The sequence below is a fragment of the Mobula hypostoma genome, chromosome 17, assembly GCF_963921235.1.
Source record: "Mobula hypostoma chromosome 17, sMobHyp1.1, whole genome shotgun sequence".
Classification (NCBI taxonomy): domain Eukaryota; kingdom Metazoa; phylum Chordata; class Chondrichthyes; order Myliobatiformes; family Myliobatidae; genus Mobula; species Mobula hypostoma.
The window spans coordinates 63,311,595-63,333,808 of NC_086113.1; the positions used below are offsets into that span (position 1 = coordinate 63,311,595).

A 22,214-nucleotide genomic window follows, 5' to 3' on the forward strand; every position below is an offset into this window, starting at 1 on the left:
CTTGAGAGTCGAGGCATGCAGGTGCAATACAAAGTTGGTGCGTGGCACATTCAAGAAGTGGTCAGAGTAAGGTTGAGGCATGTTCCAGATAGAGTGAGTCGGAGTGAACAAATCGGAGAGGAGTTGGAATGGAGGAGTTTCAGAGCCCATCCACCTAAACCGGGAGTGAGGTTGGATCAACCAAGTTCCGGGCCAATTTGGAAAAGTTGAGTACAGGCTGAGCAGCAGGGTCCAGGCCCAGAGTATATTACTCTGGTGAGGCTGGATCCTGGTGTGGGGACGACTCAGTGTTTAGACAATTTAAACATTGACCCAGATAGACTGAAAAGGCAGTGTTGGGACCGGAGGTGAGAGTCCGGCCAGCTCTGCTTGTTCTTCCGCGACATTTCCTCCACTCTCCACGGCACTGAGACATGACACTGCTCTGGCTCCTCCAGGCTTCATATCTGCTGATGACAATTTGCCCCGCTGTGCGATGAACTAAGGCTGAGGCTATGGGTCTACTCTGGCTGCTCTAGGATTGGGTCTTTGGTCTCATTTTCGTATTGTTTGCTATTTTGTGGCTGCCTGTAAGCGGGCAAATCTCATGGTTGTATAATTTATACATGCTTTGATAATAAATGTACTTTGAAGTTTGGGAATGAGGGAAGAGATTGCTGCCCCTTTGGCGATGATCTTCCTTCCTCACTGGTCACAGTAGTACAAGATGATCAGACTGTGGCAGATGTTATTCCTTTGTTCAAGAAAGGGAACAGGGATAACCCTGGGAATTATAAACCAGTGAATCTTATTTCAGTGGTGGGCAAATTATTAGAGAAGATTCTTAGAGACGGGATTTAAGAGCATTTGGAGAGACATAGTCTGATTAGGGATAGTCAGCATGGCTTCATGAGGGTCAGGTCATCCCTCACGAGCCTGATTGAATTCTTTAACAATACACATTATTGAAAGTAGGGCAGTGAATGCGATGTATATGGATTTTAGTGAGGCATTTGATAAGGTTCCCCATAGTAGGCTCATTCAGAAAGTGCGGAGGCACAGGATCCAGAGAAAAACTTAGGCTGTGTGGAATCAGAATTGGTTTGTCCATAAAAAGTGGAGGGTGGCTGAAGAGGGAGTGTGTTCTCCATGAATGCTGGTGACCAGTGATGTTCTGCAGGGATCTGTTTTGGGACCCCCTGCTCTTTGTGAATTTTATAAATGACTTGGACAAGGAAATCATGGGTGGGTTAGTAAGTTAGCAGATAACATGAAAGCTGGTGGTGTTGTGGATAATGTAGAAGGTTATTGAGGGTTACAACAGGACATTGAAAAAATTCAGAGCTGTGCTGAGAAGTGGCTGATGGAGCTCCACCTGAAAAAATGTAAAGTGATTCACTCTGGAAGGTAGAATTTGAAGTCAGAATACAGAGTTAATAGCAAGGTTCTTAGCAACGTGCCTCATTATGGGAAAGGTGTGGAAAGATTTAGGGGGTGCAGAGGATATTTATAAGAGTCTGCCTGAACTGGAGGGAATAGGTTGAGCAAAGGAGTATGAGTAGTGATGATAGAGGTGCACGAGATGATAAGAGGCATAGAATGAGTGGACAGCCTGAGACTTTTCCCAAGGCAGAAATAGCTATTATAAGGGGGTCTAATTTTCAGGTGATTGGAGGAAAGTATGGGGGATGTCAGAGATAAGTTATTTTTATACAGAGTGGTGAGCGTGTGGAACGCATTACTCACAGTGACTGTAGAGTGCGATACATTAAGGACATTTTAGAAACTCTTAGATATACACATGGATGCTAGAAAAATGGAGGGCTATGTGAGAGAGAGAGGGGTGGATTGATCTTATGATAGATAAACAGGTTGGCACAATATCATGGGCCAAAAAACCTGTAATGTTTATCTTCAAAGTTGGGACTTCATTTAACCATGTTTATCCATACTAATCACAGTTTACATCAAGCCTGAAGAATTTCCATTTAGGGTTGCCAAGGTCTAGTTCTGAGAGAGTGATTTAATGTGTTGAGTGAAGTCAGTTAAAGTCGTAGAGCACCACAGCAAAGAAAAAGGACCTTCAGCCCATTCCACCTAGTCCCATTGACCCATACCTACATCATGGCCCTCCAAACCCCTTCCATCCATGTATTTATCCAAATTTAACTTAAATGTTGAAATCAAACCCCCATCCACCATTTCTGCTAGCTGATCGTTCCACACTCTCATCATCTGTGTGAAGAAGTTTCCCCTCAGGTTTCCATTAAATATTTTACTTTTCACACTTAACCTATGACCCCGAGTAACTACAAATATTTTTGTTTAACCAGTTTCATTCAAGGCATCTTGTTCTAATTATTCCATAATGTTGTCTTCTACTTTGTCTCCAATGGAATGCCCATATATCAGACATCCCACCTTGCAAAAACTCATTCCAGGGAGGTAGCACCATCAATTTGCAGGAGACTCCCGGGAGAGGTGGGATGTCTGCAATGGAGTAGCTCCTTAGCAGCTAGCCAGCTAGTTTAAATAACGTTAGCTATGCTAATGAATGAATGGCACCTGTTAAACTCACCTCAACATGTCTTTTACGGTCTTAACCCACCATGGGCAATAGAAAAAACACTGTTGCAAACAGTGCAGTGAGCAACACTGTCATTATTTTGACCCCTATTAGGCAGGGGTACACTTTAGTGTAGTCTAGGGTGACATACGTTTTATATTTTTTTTGGAACACTCTGCCATGGCGCGCTATCGCTCACTCTCGCTCGCTCAATTTCGCTCTCTCTCGCTCTTTCTTGCTTGCTTTCTCTCTCACTCGCTCCCTCTCGCTCTCTCTCGCTTGCTTTCGCTCACGCGCTCTTGCTTGCTTTCTCTCTCGCCCTCTCGCTCTCTCTCGTGGTTGCTCTCACGCTCTCTCTTGCTTTCTCTCGCTCGCTCTCAAAAAAATTGATTTCCGTGATATTGTATATAATTTGCGGGCATCAGGGAGCCACTATTAATATGTGGGAGACTCCCGGAACTTCTGGGAGAGGTGGGATGTCTGATATATGATAAGCTTAGAAAAAAAAACACAACTTACCAAGGAAAGTAGGTCACAGTCACAGATACAGCTATCCATTCACTCACACTTGTGGGCACAGATAAAGGTAACTTACTTAAGTGGACAATTAGTTAATGCTCACATTCTTCTTTTCAAACTGAATATCATAGCAACACAGTAAGAGCACCATTAAGACATTTTTTCTATCTTTGGTAGAAAAAAAAGGTCTTGCAATTTTATAGTGCCTTTCATAACATCCAAAACATCTTGCAACTGATCCTCTGAATTGTAGTCAAATTCTGCACAGCAAGCTTTGAAATGTATGAAACTTATAATGATTAAGTGATGTTTAGTTATGTTCTCTGAGGGAAGCACACTCAATAGCTATTTTATTATGTACACCTGCTCGTTAATGTAAGTATCTAATCAGCTGATCATGCGGCTGCAACTCAATGCATAAAAGCATGCAGACATGGTCAAGAGGTTCAGCTAAATTGTGGATGGCATTGCAAAGTCTTCCCTACAGAGCAGCCAAGTAGAAATTAGAGTTCCCCTAGGCAGAGCAGAATTGAGAAGTAGGATTAAAAAAGGTATAGAGAAGAAGTGGCAGGGGGATTGGAAAAATGAATTAAGGGGCAGGCATTATTTTTCTAGTCACCCACTAGTTAAAAAGGTCTCAGACTGATACCTTTTAAGTCGTAGAGATATGGTGAAATTTACAAGACTTAGGTTGGGGCATTGTGGGCTAAACTATTATTTAAAGACAATAGGAAAACATCCTATACTGGATTATGTGACTGTGGTAGTCCAGAGACAGTCCAGCATGTTTTGCTGAGCTGTAATCGATACAAAATTGAAAGAAGCATGCTGTTCAAGAGGCTATCTGGCTTAAATTTATTTTGGTTTTCTATTAAATCTTTGTTTGGCCATCGAGAGAATCAACATCTGATTGAAGAGTCTATCATTCAGTGAGACTAGGTTGTACTCAAGAACTTGAGTTCCTTGAAGTTCTGTAATTAATTATACATCCTGCGGAGGGCTGTGATACGCCTAGATGCGTCTAAACAGCTGGAAATAGAAGAAGAAGAGGTTCAGCTGTTGTTCAGACCAAACATCAGAATGGGGAAGAAATATGATCTAAGTGACTTTGACTGTGGAATGATTGTTGGTGCCATACAGGGTCGTTTAAATATCTCAGAAACTGTTCACCTCCTGGGATTTTCACACGCAACAGTCTCTGGAGTTTGCAGAGGATGGTGCAAAAGACAAAGAAAAACATCCAGTGAGTATCAGTTCTATGGGTGAAAATGCTTATTAATGAGAGATTAGAGGAGAATGGCTAGACTGGTTCAAGCTGACAAGAAGGCAACAGTAACTCAAATAACCACATATTACAACAATGATGTGCATAAGAGCATCCCTACATGGACATGTCCAACCTTGAAATAGATAGTCAACAGAAGACGACGGCTAACATACACTGAGTGGCCACTTCTTCAAACCAGTGTCATTGGATTTTATGCATAAATCTAAAGAAATGCAATTTCAACAGTGCAGAACTTGCTTAGCAATGTACTGGGGTTCAAGTCTTCGATGTCAGATGAATCCACAACCTACCAACTTGAAGGTAAGGGTATTACTAATTGCCCCACAATAGCACTTGTTGCCTACTGTGACAGCACTATTACTGGTCAGAATGGAGCAAAATTGTATAATTGTAATGACAATTATGGCTGGAGACATCACTTCTGTAATTAGATTAATTCAACAAACAAAATATGTCCATTAGCCTTCTCCACTAATTTAGCTTGAAGAAATAATTAATTAGGCCATTAGGAGTATTCCCAGCTCCTCTTCAAATACTACTACAGTTTCTTTTGCTTTCACCTGAACAAACAGATTTTAATTAATCATGTGGAGGAAGGGACACATACTGAGATGTAGGCCTAGATATTGTGTTCATATCCTGGAACAAAACTATTACAAAAGTATTACAAGTCCTGTTCTCTAAGGAGAGAGACATATAATCCAACATTTTAAGTTATTTCTAATGCAAAATTCACAACTTATCCCTCAAACAACTGTTACTTGCAACAACTACCAGTGCATAAATTGACCACCATCCACAGAACATTGAACATGCAATGAAAGTCGCGGATTAAATAGAAGACCTTTCTTCCTGCTTCTATTAATGATTGATATTTGTGGTCTAAATATGCTATGTAGTCTTTGTTGGTGCCAAATCACCAAAAATAAATGGAACAGTGGCATGGAAATACATGGTAGAAAGTACTGAATGAGAACTTAACCTGTCATTACAGTCAGTGTAGAATCATCATTCGCAGCTTGCTTCAGTGCCTTCATTATTTCCTCATACATCTGAAAGAAAGATATTATCAAGAACTTATTGAACAATGGAAAGAAATAGGTTGATGTACGTAATTTGATCTTAAGATCTACATGGCAAAAGTGAAATACATTTTCTTTTTGTCATTCATCAACATCCTGTTTAGAAACTTTAAAAACAGGTAGGTAATTGCAAGTTTTACAACTTTCAAACAAAACTTTAATCATCTAGGAAAAGGCTTAAGGGATGAGATGGTCTGGTTCTGTTCCTATTTACGGAGATACAACTAAGTCACGAAGGGGATATTTGATGCTGTAAGTTTGTATACACCCTCTTCTCCTCTAAAGCCCAGACTGGAATCCAATCTAGGCTAACGTCAAAGCTATATTTTCTAAGACTAGCAGAATCTTGCACAACTCACATCAAAACTCTCACTCTTCCAATGGCTGACTTGAATTAAAAACACCATGTAAGTGATAAATGTAGCCTACTTTAAACATTAGAAATCTTTTAATGATAAGTCACAATTACCCTGCCAGTTACACTGCATTATAACACCATGTTTAACATAAATAAGGATAAGGACAGAAAAAATTGTAACAAACTGAGATACGGAAAGCGGAGTCTGATACTGGTTTCTAAAGAGCAGAAGCTCTTGAAAATAGTTTAGATTTTATACAATTCAAAAGAAGTTCAATTGTTGAATTGAACAGCACAGAATAAAGGCACTGTGCCGTGTCAACCCTTTAAAAGAGCTCAAGACTTAGTTTCACACCGCAAGTCTTTCCTTATTACATAATTTGTTTTCCTTTGCAGATTTCCTTTTGAAAGCTGTTAGTAAACTTGCAAACTGTAGTCCTTTGGGCAGCATGCTCCAGATCACAATGAATCCCAGGATTTAAAAATAGAATCTTTTCTCTAGTTTTTTTCCCAAAAAATATTTAAAATTGTCATCCAGTTAGTAACTCAATTACCCGTGAAAAGTTTTTCTCAAAGATTCTTGGAAACATGCCCATTTGTCTGGCCAGCAAATGTGTTAGACCAGAAGCTCATGCCTTGTAATGCCCTGGTTCATATTTTTACTGTTATACTGAATGTATTTCATTTTGTGTTCTGTATTTCATTTTTGCAGTTCTGTGAGAGCTGATTGTTTCAAACTTATGTTTGGGTTATCGTTGAAGATGAGAGATGAGGAAAAATGTGTGCTATCCAATTAGGATGGTCGAATTGAAGGGGAGATTTCCTCTGGTGAGGGACACTAAGGTTGGGCTTGAGGTTTTTCTTTTGGTTCGAGAGAGGATGAAGAGGGAAGACACCGGCGAGGAGAGGTCGTAGGGTTCAACATGGAGTGGGACCGTGATTCAACAAAGCCGGGGTGAGATCGTTTGAGGATCGGTGAGCTCCAACTTGTGCACATTAGACTGTTTCAATAAAATGGGCCCTTTTCTTTACTAGCCATTTAGTCAAATTAAGAATTATAAAGATAAATCTTTTCATGGTATGTGGTGTACTGTCTTATTTCGTGGCACTAATTTGTAACAGGGTAATGAATTACACAGCATCCACACAAACACGGGGTTTGGGGTGGGATTGCACCTCAATCTCATAAGCTTGCTGGGGCCAGAGATGGTCTTCCCTAGAATCATGCAGCAAAAGAAACCAGGGTGTTTCATACAGATTAGCCATTACATCAGTACCTTAAAGTAGGATAGTAGAACTCAGCAGAGGACACTGGCAGTAGCTCAGCATTACTCGTGGCAGCATCACACAGAAGCAGGAATGCAGCAACGCAGCAACATAAAATAAATGAATTTATACATCAAAAGCAGCAGTCTCCATTACATTAAAAGATAGGTGTTCAGGTACACTGATATAAAACAAATGGGTCAGCACCTAAATTGCAAGAAGGTCAAAATGTGGCTTTCAAGGGATTCACACAAGTTAAACAAACAGGTGGAAAGATAACAGTTAAAATATAACAAGGGGAAGTGTAGCATCATTCACTTTACATAGAAGAATATATCCTAGGATGGGGTGTTTTCTTATAGAGGAAGATTGAGAAGAATAGGGTTTAGTCCAGTCTGGAATTCAGACAAATGAGAGGGCTTGCTGGGATAGATGCTATGGATCTGTAACATCATTTTTCAATCTTATACCATTTTAAATACTCTTGCTTTTTCTTATTAAAGTGAACAAGCTCTTTTTTCCATATTCTATTTTTCTGCCAAGTTCTTACCTATTCTGTTAGTTTGTCTATTATCCCTTTAAGCTTCTGCATCTTCCTCATTCCTTAAACTGCTATCCACCATTGCATGATGAGCAAACAGAAGATGCCCTCATCCACATCATTGATATGGATTGGGAATGGCGAGGACCTTTTCTCTACCCAAACTGATTTCCAAACTTCTTCATTTTCCAAACGATTCTTATTCTTTGGGGTTGGAGAATAACTTGAAGTGGGAATGGAAAAATCTGTCTCTACATGGAGGCAGAATCTTATATTTGTATAATCTGTCCGTTCCCTCGTTAAATTCTGATCATCAGTACTCATTTTGCTGCTGTGCACTTTGCCTTATCCTTTTAACTCTCTAGATTTCACCTCACCTGAACTCTTCTCACTTACTCTTTAGTTCAAAGCCTGTTGTATAGCCTTAGTTATTAAATTCACTAATATTGTCCCAACTTGGTTTATTTGAAGCCTATAGTCCAGTATTGGTTCCAGTGCTCAAGGGATTGAAACCTTTCTCTGACACTAGCCTTTGAGATCCTTTCAATTCTTTGATCTATTGACATGCCAGATTGCATGTGGTTCAGACAGTAATTTTTAACATCATCTCTGTCACATGTACATCGAAACAACAAAACATACAGTGAAATGTGTGTTCGCAACAATAATCAACAGAGTCCAAGGATTAGCTGGGAGCAGTCTGCAACTGTCGCTGTGGTTTTGATGCCACCATATCATGCCCACAACTTATTAACCCATACATCTTTGGACATGTGGGAGGAAACCCTTGCAGTCATGGAAAGAACGTACATACACCTTACAATACATCATGTGCTGTGGAAGACGTCCTGCCTTGTCCCTGTGCTGAAGATGCCGCACCTCAGCGGCCTCAATGACTACAGACTGGTGGCATTGACCTCCCACATCATGAAGACCCTGGAGAGACTTGTTCTGGAGCTGCTCCGGCCTATGGTCAGGCCACACTTAGATCCCCTCAGTTCGCCTACCAGCCCCAACTAGGAGTTGAGGATGCCATCGTCTTCCTGCTGAACCGTGTCTACGCCCACCTGGACAAGCCAGCGAGCACTGTGAGCATCATGTTTTTTGACTTCTCCAGTGCGTTCAACACCATCCGCCCTGCTCTGCTGGGGGAGAAGCTGACAGCGATGCAGGTGGATGCTCCCCTGGTGTCATGGATTCTTGATTACCTGACTGGCAGACCACAGTACGTGTGTGTCCGACAGAGTGATCAGCAGCACTGGGGCTCCACAGGGGACTGTCTTGTCTCCCTTTCTCTTCACCATTTACACCTCGGACTTCAACTACTGCACAGAGTCTTGTCATCTTCAGAAGTTTTCTGATGACTCTGCCATAGTTGGATGCATCGGCAAGGGAGATGAGGTTGAGTACAGGGCTACGGTAGGAAACTTTGTCACGTGGTGTGAGCAGAATTATCTGCAGCTTAATGTGAAAAAGACTAAGGAGCTGGTGGTAGACCTGAGGAGAGCTAAGGTACCAGTGACCCCCGTTTCCATCCAGGGGGTCAGTGTGGACATGGTGGAGGATTACAAATACCTGGGGATACGAACTGACAATAAACTGGACTGTTCAAAGAACACTGAGGCTGTCTACAAGAAGGATCAGAGTCATCTCTATTTTCTAAGGAGACTGAGGTCCTTTAAATTCTGCCAGACGATGCTGAGGATGTTCTACGAGTCTGTGGTGGCCAGTGCAATCATGTTTGCTGTTGTGTGCTGGGGCAGCAGACACCAACAGAATCAACAAATTCATTCGTAAGGCCAGTGATGTTGTGGGGATGGAACTGGACTTGCTGACGGCGGTGTCTGAAAAGAGAATGCTGTCCAAGCTGCATGCCATCTTGGACAATGTCTCCTATCCACTACATAATGTACTGGTTGGTCACAGGAGTACATTCAGCCAGAGACTCATTCCACCGAGATGCAACACAGAGCATCATAGGAGGTCATTCCTGCCTGTGGCCATCAAACTTTACAACTCCTCCCTTGGAGGGTCAGACACCCTGAGCCAATAGGCTGGTTCTGGACTTATTTCCTGGCATAATTTACATATTACTATTTAACTATTTATGGTTTTATTACTATTTAATTATTCATGGTGCAACTGTAACAAAAACCAATTTCCCCCAGGATCAATAAAGTATGACTATGACAATCAGCGTGGGAATTGAACCCTTATTGCTGGCACTATAATGCCCTATACTAGATGCTACATTACTGTGCCACCATTTAGCAGAATCATCCCCTTTGACTTCTATATGGAACATGATAACTGAATCTTTCCACTCCCACTTCAAATTATTCTCCAGCCCCAAAGAGTTGTTAATTCTAGTACCAGATGAAAAACAGAGCTTTCATGAGTCAAGTCACCTCCAAGACCATGCTGTTCCCTGTCAATAACTCATTCTGTTTCACTGCTCCAGCTTGAGTGATTTCCTGTACCGCTGTTCTGTGGTTAATTTATGCACCCTCCCTGCAGTCTCTCCTCTTATCTATACAGGCTGAAAGAATATTGTATCCTCAGCAAGTGCTTCTCCTGGATCCCCATAACTGCCATAGTTTTACCAACCCCACCTCTCCTGTTTCTCCTGAGTGACAAACCTGCAGTACCTAACCTAAAGGGTATAAGAACAAAATATCCAGGTACCTACTCCCTCCCTTATGCATCACAGTAACTGAATCTCAGACACTGGCTCAACAATCTAAGGTCAGTGTCTTTCAGTGGCTTCCATCAGTTCCCAAATGTCATTACCATTATTTCAATGCCTGTAATGTGTGCACGTATAAATTTAACCAGTGGTTTGCAATATTAAGTGAAACCCTTAAGATGAAACTAAAATGTTTCCTGACATTCAGCATCAGGTTAATTTGCTGAATAAAAGTTGTTTTTAATGCTGGAATTAGGAAGATTTGTTCTCGATTCACCAAAACCCTCACTCGTTAAAGACTATTTTTGTACAGAACGCATGATGGGCACTGCACAATATTCTATAACACACTCTTACATGTACACAAGAGAGACCGCAGATACTGGAAATCAGGAGCAACATACAAGATAGTGGAGGAACTCAACAGGTCAGGCAGCATCTATGGAGGGAAATGAAGTTTCCCTATGGCCAAGACCCTTTATCAGGACCGGAAAGAGAAAAGGCAGAAGCCAGAATAAAAGGGTGGGGGTCAGGGGGAGGGGGAGGAATGTGAGCTGGTGTGCGATAGGTGAATCCAGGTAAATGGGGGAAAGCAGACAGGTTTGGGTGGGGTGAGGAATGGGAATGAAATGAGAAGCTGAGAGGTGGTAGGTATAACAGGCAAAGGGTTGACGATGAAGGAATCTGATAAGAAAGGACAGCAGACCATGGAATAAAGGAAGGAGGTGGGGACGCAGTGGGAGGTGGGAGGAGTGTGTAGCTGATGGGCCAATCATGAGGTTGGGGAAAGAAAACAGTAAGGGTAAAGGGGGGGAGGGCAAAGGGATAAGGGAAAATAAAGGGGAGGGCAGAGAGAGGAGTGGTTACCCGAAGTTAGAGAAACTGCTGTGGATGTCGTCAAGTTGGAGACTACCAAAATGAAATATAATGTGCTGTGCCCCCAATCTGAATTTAGCCTCAACTTGGCAGTAGAATAGTCTATGTTCAGACATGTCAGCATGGGCATTGGAAGTGGAATTAAAATGGCTGGCCACCAGGATATACTGGCTTTTACGGATGGATGGTGTGAAGGTGCTTGACGCATCTATCTTCCAAATTGCATTATGTGATGTAGAGGAGGCTGCACTGAAAACACAAATACAATAAACAACCACGGTGGATTCACATGAGAAGTGTTTCTTCACTTGGAAGGAAAGTTTTGGTCTATGATAGCTCTCTTTCGTCTACCACCTCCCAGCTTGTCAAATCATTTCCACTTTCCCTAGCTACCTAACTTCACCCCTCTCAACTGGATTCCCCTATCATTCACTAGCTTGTGCTCCTTCTTCTACTATTTTATTCCGGCTTCTGCCTATTTTCTTTCCAGTCCTGATTGAGGGTCTTGGCTTGAAATGTAAACTATTTATTTCTCTCCATGACTACTGCCTGACCTGCTGAGTTCCTCCAGCTTTTGTGTGTGTTGCTCCTTACATGTATTATCTTATTCATGAAACTAAAGATCCCCAGTGTTTAGAAAAGTTTTATTAAAGTGTTCTGTTACATTCAAATGTTTGTGCTTTAAATTTCAAAATTAATTTAATGTGTCAGCTCTTCATACCAAAATTTGTTTAATTTGAACTTGCATATCTAGCTCATCAATCCAAGCTTCTACACTGTTAGTACCGCAACAACAAATTATGCTACCAAACCTTGAGATCAAATATCTTTTTGAAAATCACAGAAGTTTGTTATTTTGCTGAAGACTCATAGCAAAATGTTGGATAAGATTTGATTCTAGCAAGTTTGTGTTAGCTCTCATTAATTATAACTCTCGTTTTAACAAATGAAAATAAACTTAGTTTTAGACAACAAACATATGAGATACATTGCAAATTAGAAACCCTATTTTGGTTTGCATCTTAGAAGAATGCTTAAGAGGGGTAAAATAAATTTTACAAAGATTGTACATTATTGGGATTTATCAATCGTGCTGGTCTTGGAAGGCATTTTAAATTGCATTCGTCCCCCTTGTCCCCCCCCCCACCGATCTCCCTCCCGGCACTTATTCTTGTAAGCGGAACAGGTGCTACACATGCCCTTACATTTCCTCCCTTACCACCATTCAGGGCCCCAGACAGTCCTTCCAGGTGAGGCAACACTTCACTTGTGAGTCCGCTGGTGTGATATACTGCATCCGGTGCTCCCAGTGCGGTCTTCTATATATTGGTGAGACCCGACACAGACTGGGAGATCGTTTTGCTGAACACCTACGCTCTGTCCGCCAGAGAAAGCAGTATCTCCCAGTGACCACACATTTTAATTCCACATCCCATTCCAATTCTGATACGTCTATCCATGGCCTCCTCTACTGTCAAGATGAAGCCACACTCAGATTGGAAGAACAACACCTTATACTCCGTCTGGGTAGCCTCCAACCTGATGGCATGAACACTGACTTCTCTAACTTCCATTAATGCCCCACCTCCCCTTCTTACCCCATCCCTTCCTTATTTATCTATCTATCTATCTATCTATTTATTTATTTATTTATTAATTATTTTTTCTTTTTTCTTTTTTGTCTCTCCCTTTTTTCTCTCTGTGTCCCTCTCACATTAATTCCTTGCCTGCTCTCCATCTTCCTCTGGTGCTCCCCTCACCCTTTCTTTCTCCCTCGGCCTCCTGTCCCATGATCCTCTCCCTTCTTCAGCCTCGTATCCCTTTCGCCAATCAACTTTCCAGCTCTTAGCTCCATCCCTCCCCCTCCTGTCTGTCTTCTATCATTTCAGATCTCCCCCTCCCACTTTCAAATCTCTTATTATCTCTTCTTTCAGTTAGTCCTGACAAAGAGTCTCAGCCTGAAACATCAACTGTGCCTCTTCCTAGAGATGCTGCCTGGCCTGCTGTGTTCACCAGCATTTTGTGTGTGTTGCTTAAACTGCACTCATCTTTTTAAGCACAGGCATTTGTGTTGGGGTGTTTTGAAAGCTCTTTCCACATCAAAAAGTGTTTAATTTACTAGGATTAAGGTACAGCAGTTGAAGGAACCCCATAAACTCATTTGACGGCTTCATAATTTATTCTAATTCTAAGTGACTTTACACAGGTGGGATTTAGGCCATTTTCAATTTCGAACTGAGGGCAGGGCTTCGGATGATGGCACCTAACAGCGACTCCTTTGTTTGCATCTTCAGAAACACCTCTATTTCTATCTTTAATATCTCTTTTTTCCCTCTTCAGGGTCTTTTGAAGACCCTGACCAGGAGTTACATGATGACTTTGGTTCTTTGCCAGAATGGGACCTGCTCTCAGGGCCTCACGACTGGCTGTTTTTCAAAATGCCAAGGACGCAACCTGGAAGACGAGCGCGCCTGCAGGGTACCGGATTTTTGTGGCTCTGGAGGCGGGCAGATTCGAGGTCGGTGCCGCCACAGAAAACCGATGTGTCATGGGAGATGGAAGATTGTAAGCAGCAAGCTGGCTGCTGGCTGTGTGCCCAGAGACCCGAGATCTTTGGGCATACAGCTTGGAAAAAGCAATGCAACAGACTTTAACACCATAAATTTAGCAAGTTATTGTGAAACGGGGACATCTTTTTTACCCTTATTAGGGAGAGAGAGCGAAATCGCCTGTGTATGTCAAATTACCGGGTGAATGAGTAGTCTTTGGGGTACTGCACGTCTGTATCTTTATTGATGCTTTGCTGCACACTTGAGTGCTCGGTGGAGGATGCATTCTTTTGTTTTCATGGATGTTTATGAAGAAAAAGAATTTCAGGATGTATACTGTATACATTTCTCTGACATTAAATTGAACTTATTGAATAAAATTAAGAAAGAACAGTATTTGTGATAGTAAAACACATATTCAACAGTAACATTATACCAGATTAACAATCTTCAATACATTAAAAATGTTTTGGGCATTGTTTTAATATTTTTAATAAAACAACTGCATAGGTTCATGGAAAATTTAACGTTGGAATATCACCTGAAATTTTGTTCAATGTGTGCAGTGGATGAATTCCTCTATCAATGATTATTAGGAACACTGTTTTATAGTATTGTAGTACTATTTGCAGTGTTCTAATTTGTTCTATATTTCATTTAAATAGATAATTTGTTACTCAATTTGACTTTTTTTAACACCTTTTTTATTATTTCCATGAAACTTCAGCTAACTGGGGCAGTCACTTAATTTGGCCAAAATGTACTGGTCCTGATATGTTCCAATTATCTGGAATCCATTGTATATTAAAAAAAACACTAATATTTTAAACAATGGAGCCTGCATTATAAAGAAATGATAGCACTAGATATTTGCTGTACAACCACTATTTCCACTTGTAACAACATTGACTTTTAATGATAAGTTTTACAAGTTTTAATGAGAACGCTTACCATGCAAATATGGAATTCCAGGGCAAAGAAAACAGCACAAAGAAAGCTAACTCTGCCATCAATCTTTGAGTTTTGGCACTTGTGTATGCTCCCTCCTAAAGTTGTATGCCAGATAAACTTTAAATGCCATTTATCAGTCATCAACAACATCTCAACAACAAATCTGAGCCTGAATCACTTTGTTGAGTGCCAGTTCTGTATTAGCTATTTGAGAAAAGTTACTAATGTAATAGAAACTGATCAGACGGTTCACTAGACCTATGAAGAAATGTTTAGCAGAGGAGGAAGATGAATGAGGTGGGAAGAAGGAAGAGAAGATGGGGGGTGGTGGTGGGGGGTGTGAGGAATTGGAGTGGAGTCTCGGAAGCAACAGGGGGAAGCTGGAAGAGGCTGGAATGAGGTTGAAAATGGAAAACATTCAAGAGTGCTAGCGTACGGAAGTGTAGTCGTACTACTAAGGTGAGCTACTTGGGAACAGACAGGTCTCTAGGTAGAGTCACCTGAACAAATGGACTATACACCAGTATTCTGAAAGAGGTAGCTGAAGAGATTTGGAAGCATTACTTGTCATCTTTCAAGAATCACTCGATTCTGGAATGGTTCCAGGGAACTGGAAAATTGCAAATGTCAGACCAGTCTTTCAGAAGCGAGAGAGGCAAAAGGAAGAAAATTATAAACCAGTTAACTTGACTTTAGAGTTTGGCAAGATGTTATAGTCCGTTATTAAGGATGAGGTTTTAGGGTACATGGAGGCACACGATAAAATTGTAAGAAGTCATCATGGTTTCTTTAAGGGGAAACCTTACCTGACAAACCTCTTGGAATTCTGTGAGGAAATAATGGACAGGAAAGACAAAGGAAAGTCAGAAGGTGTTGTTTACATGGATTTTCAGAAGGCCTCTGAAAATGATCCACACAACAGGCTGCTAAACAAGCCTGATATTAACATGGACAGAAGATTAGCTGACTGGCAGGAAGTAAAGATTGAGAATAAAGAAAAAAGAGGCCTTTTTCACTTTGGCACAAGTGATTAATGATGGGTCCACTATTTTCTTATATTATATGTTAATGATATGGATGACAGAATTGATGGCATTGTGGTCAAGTTTGGGGATGATGCAAGGATAGGTGGAGAGGCAGGTAGTGCTGAGGAAGCAGGGAGTCTCATAAGAACTTGGTCAGATGAGGAGAATGGGCAAAGTAGCAGATGTACAGTGTAGGGAAATGAATGGCCAGGCACTTTCATAGAACGAATAGAGACATACTTTTTTTTCTAAATGGGGAGCAAATTCAGGAATCAAAACTGCAAAAGGACTTGGGAGTCCAAGTGCAGGACTCTCTGAAGGTTAATTTGCATCAGGTCGAGTTGGTGGTAAGGAGGTCAAATGCAATCTTAGCATTCATTTCAGGAGGGTAAGAATATAAAAGCAAGGATGTAATGCTGGGACTTTATAAAGTATTAGTCAGACTACATTTGGAATATCGTGAGCAGTTTTGGGCCCCATATCTAAGAAATGATGTGCTGGCATTGGAGAGGGGCCAGAGGAGGTTTATAAGAATGATTCCGGAAATGAAAGGGTTAACACGCCAGGAGTATTTGATCACTTTGGATCTGAACTTGTTGGAGTTTAGAAGAATGGAGGGGAAATGGATCTCATCAAAACCTATTGAAAGGCCTACATAAGGTGGATGTAGAGAGGATGCTTAAAATTATGGGGGAGTCTAGGACCAGAAGGCACAGCCTCAGAATAGGATGCCCCTTTAGAACAGAGATGAGGAGGAACTTTGTTAGCCAGAGTGCAGTGAATCTGTAGAATTCATTGCCGCAGATGGCAGTGGAAGCCAGATCATTGGGTACATTTAAAGTGAAAGCTGATTGGTTCTTGATTAGTAAGGACATCAAAGTTTAAGGGGAAAAGGCAGGAGAATGGGCTTGAAAGGGAAAAGAAATCAACCATGATCAATTGGTTGTGCAGACTCAATGAGCCAAATGATCTAATTCTTCTACTATGTCTTATGATTTCAATTCAGAAATCTTAAGACATTATGACTTCAATAAGACTTGGAAGAGAGAGAGGGTTTGTGGCTTTAACTGGATGTCAACGCGTTGCATGACGTACAAAAACAATCTTCGTCTTCGGTTGTCCATTAAAATCCGATGATGACGTCCACTCCTTTAACTGTGAGATCTTTGATGACTTTGTTTTCCTTCGGCAGTTGAACGGGGCACGACTGCGCAAGCACATGTAAGTCGGACCGTGAGGCAGCAGATGTGTTTAAAAGAGAGAAGGTTAACGGAGCAGGTGACATTGTAGCAGGCGACGGAGCAGAGGGAGATAGAATAGGAAAGCTTTGGCTTGAGAGGCTGAGGACGAGCTTCACTCCAAGTGAGGTAAGGCCGGGTAAGTTCCTTTAATTACTCTAATTACCTTAAGAGTAGTTAATGGAGGCAGCAGTTAGGGCAGTTGAGTGCTCCGTTTGCAGTATGTGGGAAGTCAGGGTGAGAACAATTGTCCCTAATGACTACACCTGTAAAAGATGCATCCAGCTGCTGCTCCTGACAAATTGAGTTAGGGAACTGGAGCTAGATGAACTTTGGATCATTCGTGAGGCAGAGGCAGAAATAGACAGGAGTTATAGGGAGATAGTAGCCCCCAAGAGTCAGGAGACAGGTAGCTGGGTGACTGTCAGGAGAGGGAAGGGGAATAGACAGAATGAGCATAGCACCCCTGTGGCCGTTCCCACCAATAATAAGTACATCATTTTGGATACTGTTGATGGGGATGACCTACCAGGGACGAGTTGCAGTGGTTGCGTCTCTGGCACCGAGATGGGACCCTCAACTCAGAAGGGAAGGAGGGAAAAGAGCAGAGCAGTAGTGATAGGGGATTCGATAGTTAGGGGGACAGATAAGAGGTTCTGTGGAAGAGATCGATAATCCCGGATGGTCTGTTGCCTCCCTGGTGCCAGGGTCCGCGATATCTGGGATCAGGTTCTCAGTATTCTCAAGAGGGAGGGTGAGCAGCCGGATGTCGTGGTCCATGTCGGGACCAATGACATGGGTAGAAAGAGTGAGGAGGTCCTGAAAGGTGCCAGGTTAAAGGACAGGACCTCCAGGATAGCAATCCTGGATTGCTACCAGTACCACTTGCAGGCGGGTTTAGAAATAGTAAGATAGTGCAGATCAACATGTGGCTGAAAACATGGTGCAGGAGAGAGGGCTTCAGATTTATAAATAATTGGGCAGTTTTCTAAGGAAGGTGGGACCTGTTCCGGCGGGACGGTTTACATCTGAACTGTAGGGGGACAAATATTCTTGCAGGTAGGTTTGCTAGAGAGGCTCCAGTGGACTTAAACTAGATACAAGGGGGGAGGGGAACCAGAGTGTAGCAACAGATGTAGGGGAGAAGGAAGAAAAAGAAAATAGGAAAGTTGTTTGCATCGTTAGTGATAAACAGAGAGTAAGAGGAGGAAAATTTCTTAAATGCATTTATTTTAATGTGAGGAGCATTGTAAGAAAGGTAGATGAGCTTAGAGCATGGATTGATACCTGGAAGTATGATGTTGTAGCTATTAGTGAAAGATGGTTGCAGGAGGGGTGTGATCGGCAACTAAATATTCCTGGATTTCATTGCTTCAGGTGTGATAGAATCCGAGGGACAAGAGGGGGAGGTGTTGCATTGCTTGTCAGAGAAAATATTATAGCGGTGCTCTGGCAGGATAGATTAGAGGGCTCCTCTAGGGAGGCTATTTGGGTGGAATTGAGGAATGGGAAAGGTGTAGTGAAGCTTATAGGGGTGTATTATAGACCACCTAATGGGGAGCGAGAAGTGGAGGAGCAAATTTGTAAGGAGATAGTAGATATCTGTAGTAAGCACAAGGTTGTGATTGTGGGAGATTTTAATTTTCCACACATTGACTGGGAAGCCCATACTGTAAAAGGGCTGGATGGTTTGGAGTTTGTAAAATGTGTGCAGGATAGTTTTTTGCAGCAATACATAGAGGTACCAACTAGAGAAGGGGCAGTGTTGGATCTCTGTTAGGGAATGAGATAGGTCAGGTGATGGAGGTTTGTGTTGGGGAGCACTTCAGGTCCAGTGATCACAATATCATTAGTTTCAATATAATTATGGAGAAGGATAGGACTGGACCCAGGGTTGAGATTTTTGATTGGAGAAAGGCTAACTTTGAGGAGATGCGACAGGATTTAGAAGGAGTGGATTGGGATAAATTGTTTTCTGGGAAGGATGTAATAGAGAAATGGAGGTTATTTAAAGGTGAAATTTTGAGGGTACAGAATCTCTATGTTCCTGTTAGGTTGAAAGGAAAGATTAAAATGACAACGATGTTTGCATTTCTCCATTGCTGTGGGATGTTCTCATCAGTCCAGGCCTTGGTGACGTACTGATAGAGGGTGCGCATACACGTGTACTCTCCGTTCTTCAGTAGCTGAGCAGAGATGCTGTCAGTGCCAGGGGACCTGTTGTTCTTAAGGGAATGGACAGCTAATAGAACCTCCTGGAAGGCTGGTGGTAGACTGAGGTCGTGGATAGGAGGAAGTTCAGGCAGTTCGCCCAGGATGGTGGGGTCTGTATCAGAGTCCTGATCAAGCAGGGTGTTAAAATGCTCAGCCCACCTCAGCAGAATGGTATTCTGATTCTTCAGAAGTGTTAGACCATCTGCTATTTTCAGGGGAGTAACGCATCGACTTATTGGGCCGTAGATGGTTTTGACAGCATTGTAAAAATTATGCATGTCATTATTATCGGCAAAGGACTGGATTTCATGTGCCTTTTCAGTCCACCACTCATTTTGTATGGCCCGTATTGCCTTTTGCACTTTCCTCCGAGCTGCCTGCCAATGCTGCCTGATGCTGGTGGATGAAGGGTTGTCTAAAGTTGCTCGGTGTGCTTTGTGCAAGTCCTTAAGCAAGTCGTGGATGGTGTCTGAGTTATCATCAAACCAGTCTTGGTGGTTCCTGCTCTTATGGCCGATGGATTGGGCTGCTGCCCCATAAAGCACAGAGCTGATATAGGTCCACTGTTGCTCCATGGTATTTTCTGAGCTCAGACAAGGCTCCAGCTCTCTTAGTTTCTCAGCTAGGATGCATCAAAACTCACTTCTTGCTTCTGAATTTCTCAGGTGGTTGCAATTTAGCTGCTTTTTATTGGGTTTTTGCAGCCGCAAGGGGGGGACGCACTTTCATATGGAGCTTGGCCACAATCATACGGTGGTCAGTCCAGCACTCTGCACCTCTCATGGCTTGGGTGATAAGAACATCCTTGATGTGACTACGTCTCACAATGATGACGTTGATCGTGTGCCAATGTTAGAGCGAGGGTACATCCACGAGGTCTTATATTTTGCCTTCTGCTGGAAGGCGGTGTTGGTTATGGTAAGGTTCTGCTCAGAGCAAAGAGTAAGTAGCATCATGCCATTTGCATTCACCTTGCCAATGCCATGCCTACCTAGCACTCCACTCCATATCCTGTTGTTCTGTTCCACCCTGGCGTTGAAGTCCCCAAGCAAAAGGACCTTATCATTCTTAGGGATCCGGCAAAGAGCTTCATCCAATGTCTGATAAAAGCCAGCCTTGGCCTCATTCTCAGATGGCAAAGTTGGTGCATAGGCACTGAGAAGCATGGCATAACGTTTCTTTGCCAGGAAGATACGGAGGGTCATTAGATTTTCACTAATGCCAACAGGTGTTTCTGTGAGACTTGGTAGAAAGGCGTTCTTGATGGCCAAGCCTACTCCGTGGGGATGTTGTCCACCTGGGGGGAACTTTCCAGAAGAAGGTGTAATCCATCCCTTCCTCTGTTAAAGAGCCTTCATCCAGGAGCCTGGTCTCACTCAGGGCAGCAATGTCAATGTTGTAGCGCCTCAGCTCAGCAGCGATCAAGGCTGTTCTCCGGTGAGGTCTGTCAGAGATGCCACACGAGTCCAGGAGAGTCCTTACATTCCATGTTGCCAGTTTTAGGTTGTATTGTTTCTTATTTCAATCGCAGTAGTGGAATAACCTGATAGGTGTGGTAAACGATCCAGGTGAGTGATTGAATGGGCAATTTTTTAGGCCACCTTTTCTAGGCCCTTCCCCAATTGGGGTGAGCAGTGCGGTCCCTAATTAGGGCTGCTCAGTCGCACAGGGGTCTGCCGAAAACAGCTGCCACTCAGTCCCAGCTGCTAGCGACCAAATACCCTGTGCCGCTGCCATGCAGGGTTCTGACTAGGAGCTCCCAGTCCATTCGTACCTGCTCCCGTTGCCAGATGCCCCATCGCCGTCAGACTTCAACCATATGTAAGGTCCAAGTATTGTTCACTGTGGTCAGAGGTGGAGACATGCGCAAGGAAGATTTTAAAGTGCCACAGGGAGTGTGCCATCCCCAGTAGCACTATCTTCACCATGATGAGGTAAATCCCAGTGGCAAGGATGATCCCAGGATAACCGGTCCCACGTCTTGGATGCAGGAGGCTGCCGGGTCCTTTGTCTGTTAAGGCCCGCCTATTGAGCGCCACCAGCGCATTGCTTTTCTGTCGGGGTGTGCTCCCTTAGCCTTGTCTCAACAGACTTACCACAAGGCAGTGGGACTATTTGCCCATAGCTGGGACAGTGGTGGACAGGTGCCAGGGCCTGCATGCCACGTCTCTGGGGCCCACTGCTGCTCCGAGATTCCCTGTAGTTTAGCCTGGAACCATAAGATACCCAGTTTTCATGTGTGGCCCCAAGGAGGCACTGCAGGAGTCTTGGTGGTGGAGAGGCTCTGTACTGGCAGGAGGAGCCTTACACACTCGACTCCTCTTTTCACCCTTACTACAAAAGCAATAGAGGCGATTAAAAGAGATGGTGGTGAGGTGTGCACACACATACACACATGTGGATTAAAAAATAGCAACTCCACTGTTAATGAGGTGAAGATGGCCAACAACACAATTGCTGATAATTCTCTGGCTAAAGCTGGATATAAAAGAATGGAAACAGATTAGGGAGCTCCACCTTGCTGTACAACACAAGCTGTATTAGAGCAGAATAGTATTATTTCAAAGGCTGCAGACCAAGGATAAGAAATATAGCTTACCATGATCAAAGACAAATATAGTTTAATGTACAACTTTGTTAAGGATTTCTTCAGTACTATAAGAATGTCTGTAGCTTGAATGGATAGATACATTTATAAAATGAAATACAGAATAGTGGGAAGGATTGAGCATCTGAATTAATTCAAAAATGCATCCCATTAACATCAATGGTTTTTCAGCAAAACACCAAATAACAGAAGATTGATAGAATTGTTTGCTACTATCGAAATTCAATAAAACAAAAGTAACCTTACCGTGATTGAAATTGCATTTTTTCTCTCTGGTCTGTTTAGCATAATAGTGGTGATGTTGTTTTCAGTTGTGACCTTAAGTGTCTGGAATGATGCTGTCAGGTCTTCTGTGGCAGTGGTTTTATTCTGTGTGAGTACCTCTGCAGAAACCAGTGATTCTATGAGATCCACATACTTCTGTCTAGCTTCCTCCTACAAAGATAGCATTATTTAGTAATTGATCAA

General features: G+C 42.6%; 1 protein-coding gene across 1 annotated transcript in view; it reads right to left on the reverse strand.

Moving 5' to 3' along the window:
• eci2 (enoyl-CoA delta isomerase 2) overlaps positions 1–22,214 on the reverse strand; it is a 137,788-nt gene that overhangs the window by 40,248 nt on the left and 75,326 nt on the right. Inside the window, exons 4-5 of the mRNA XM_063070025.1 lie at positions 21,993–22,181; positions 5,335–5,404 (exon numbers count right to left, since the gene is read on the reverse strand). Coding sequence (XP_062926095.1) covers positions 5,335–5,404; positions 21,993–22,181 — 259 coding nt within the window. The remainder of the gene's footprint in view (positions 1–5,334; positions 5,405–21,992; positions 22,182–22,214) is intronic.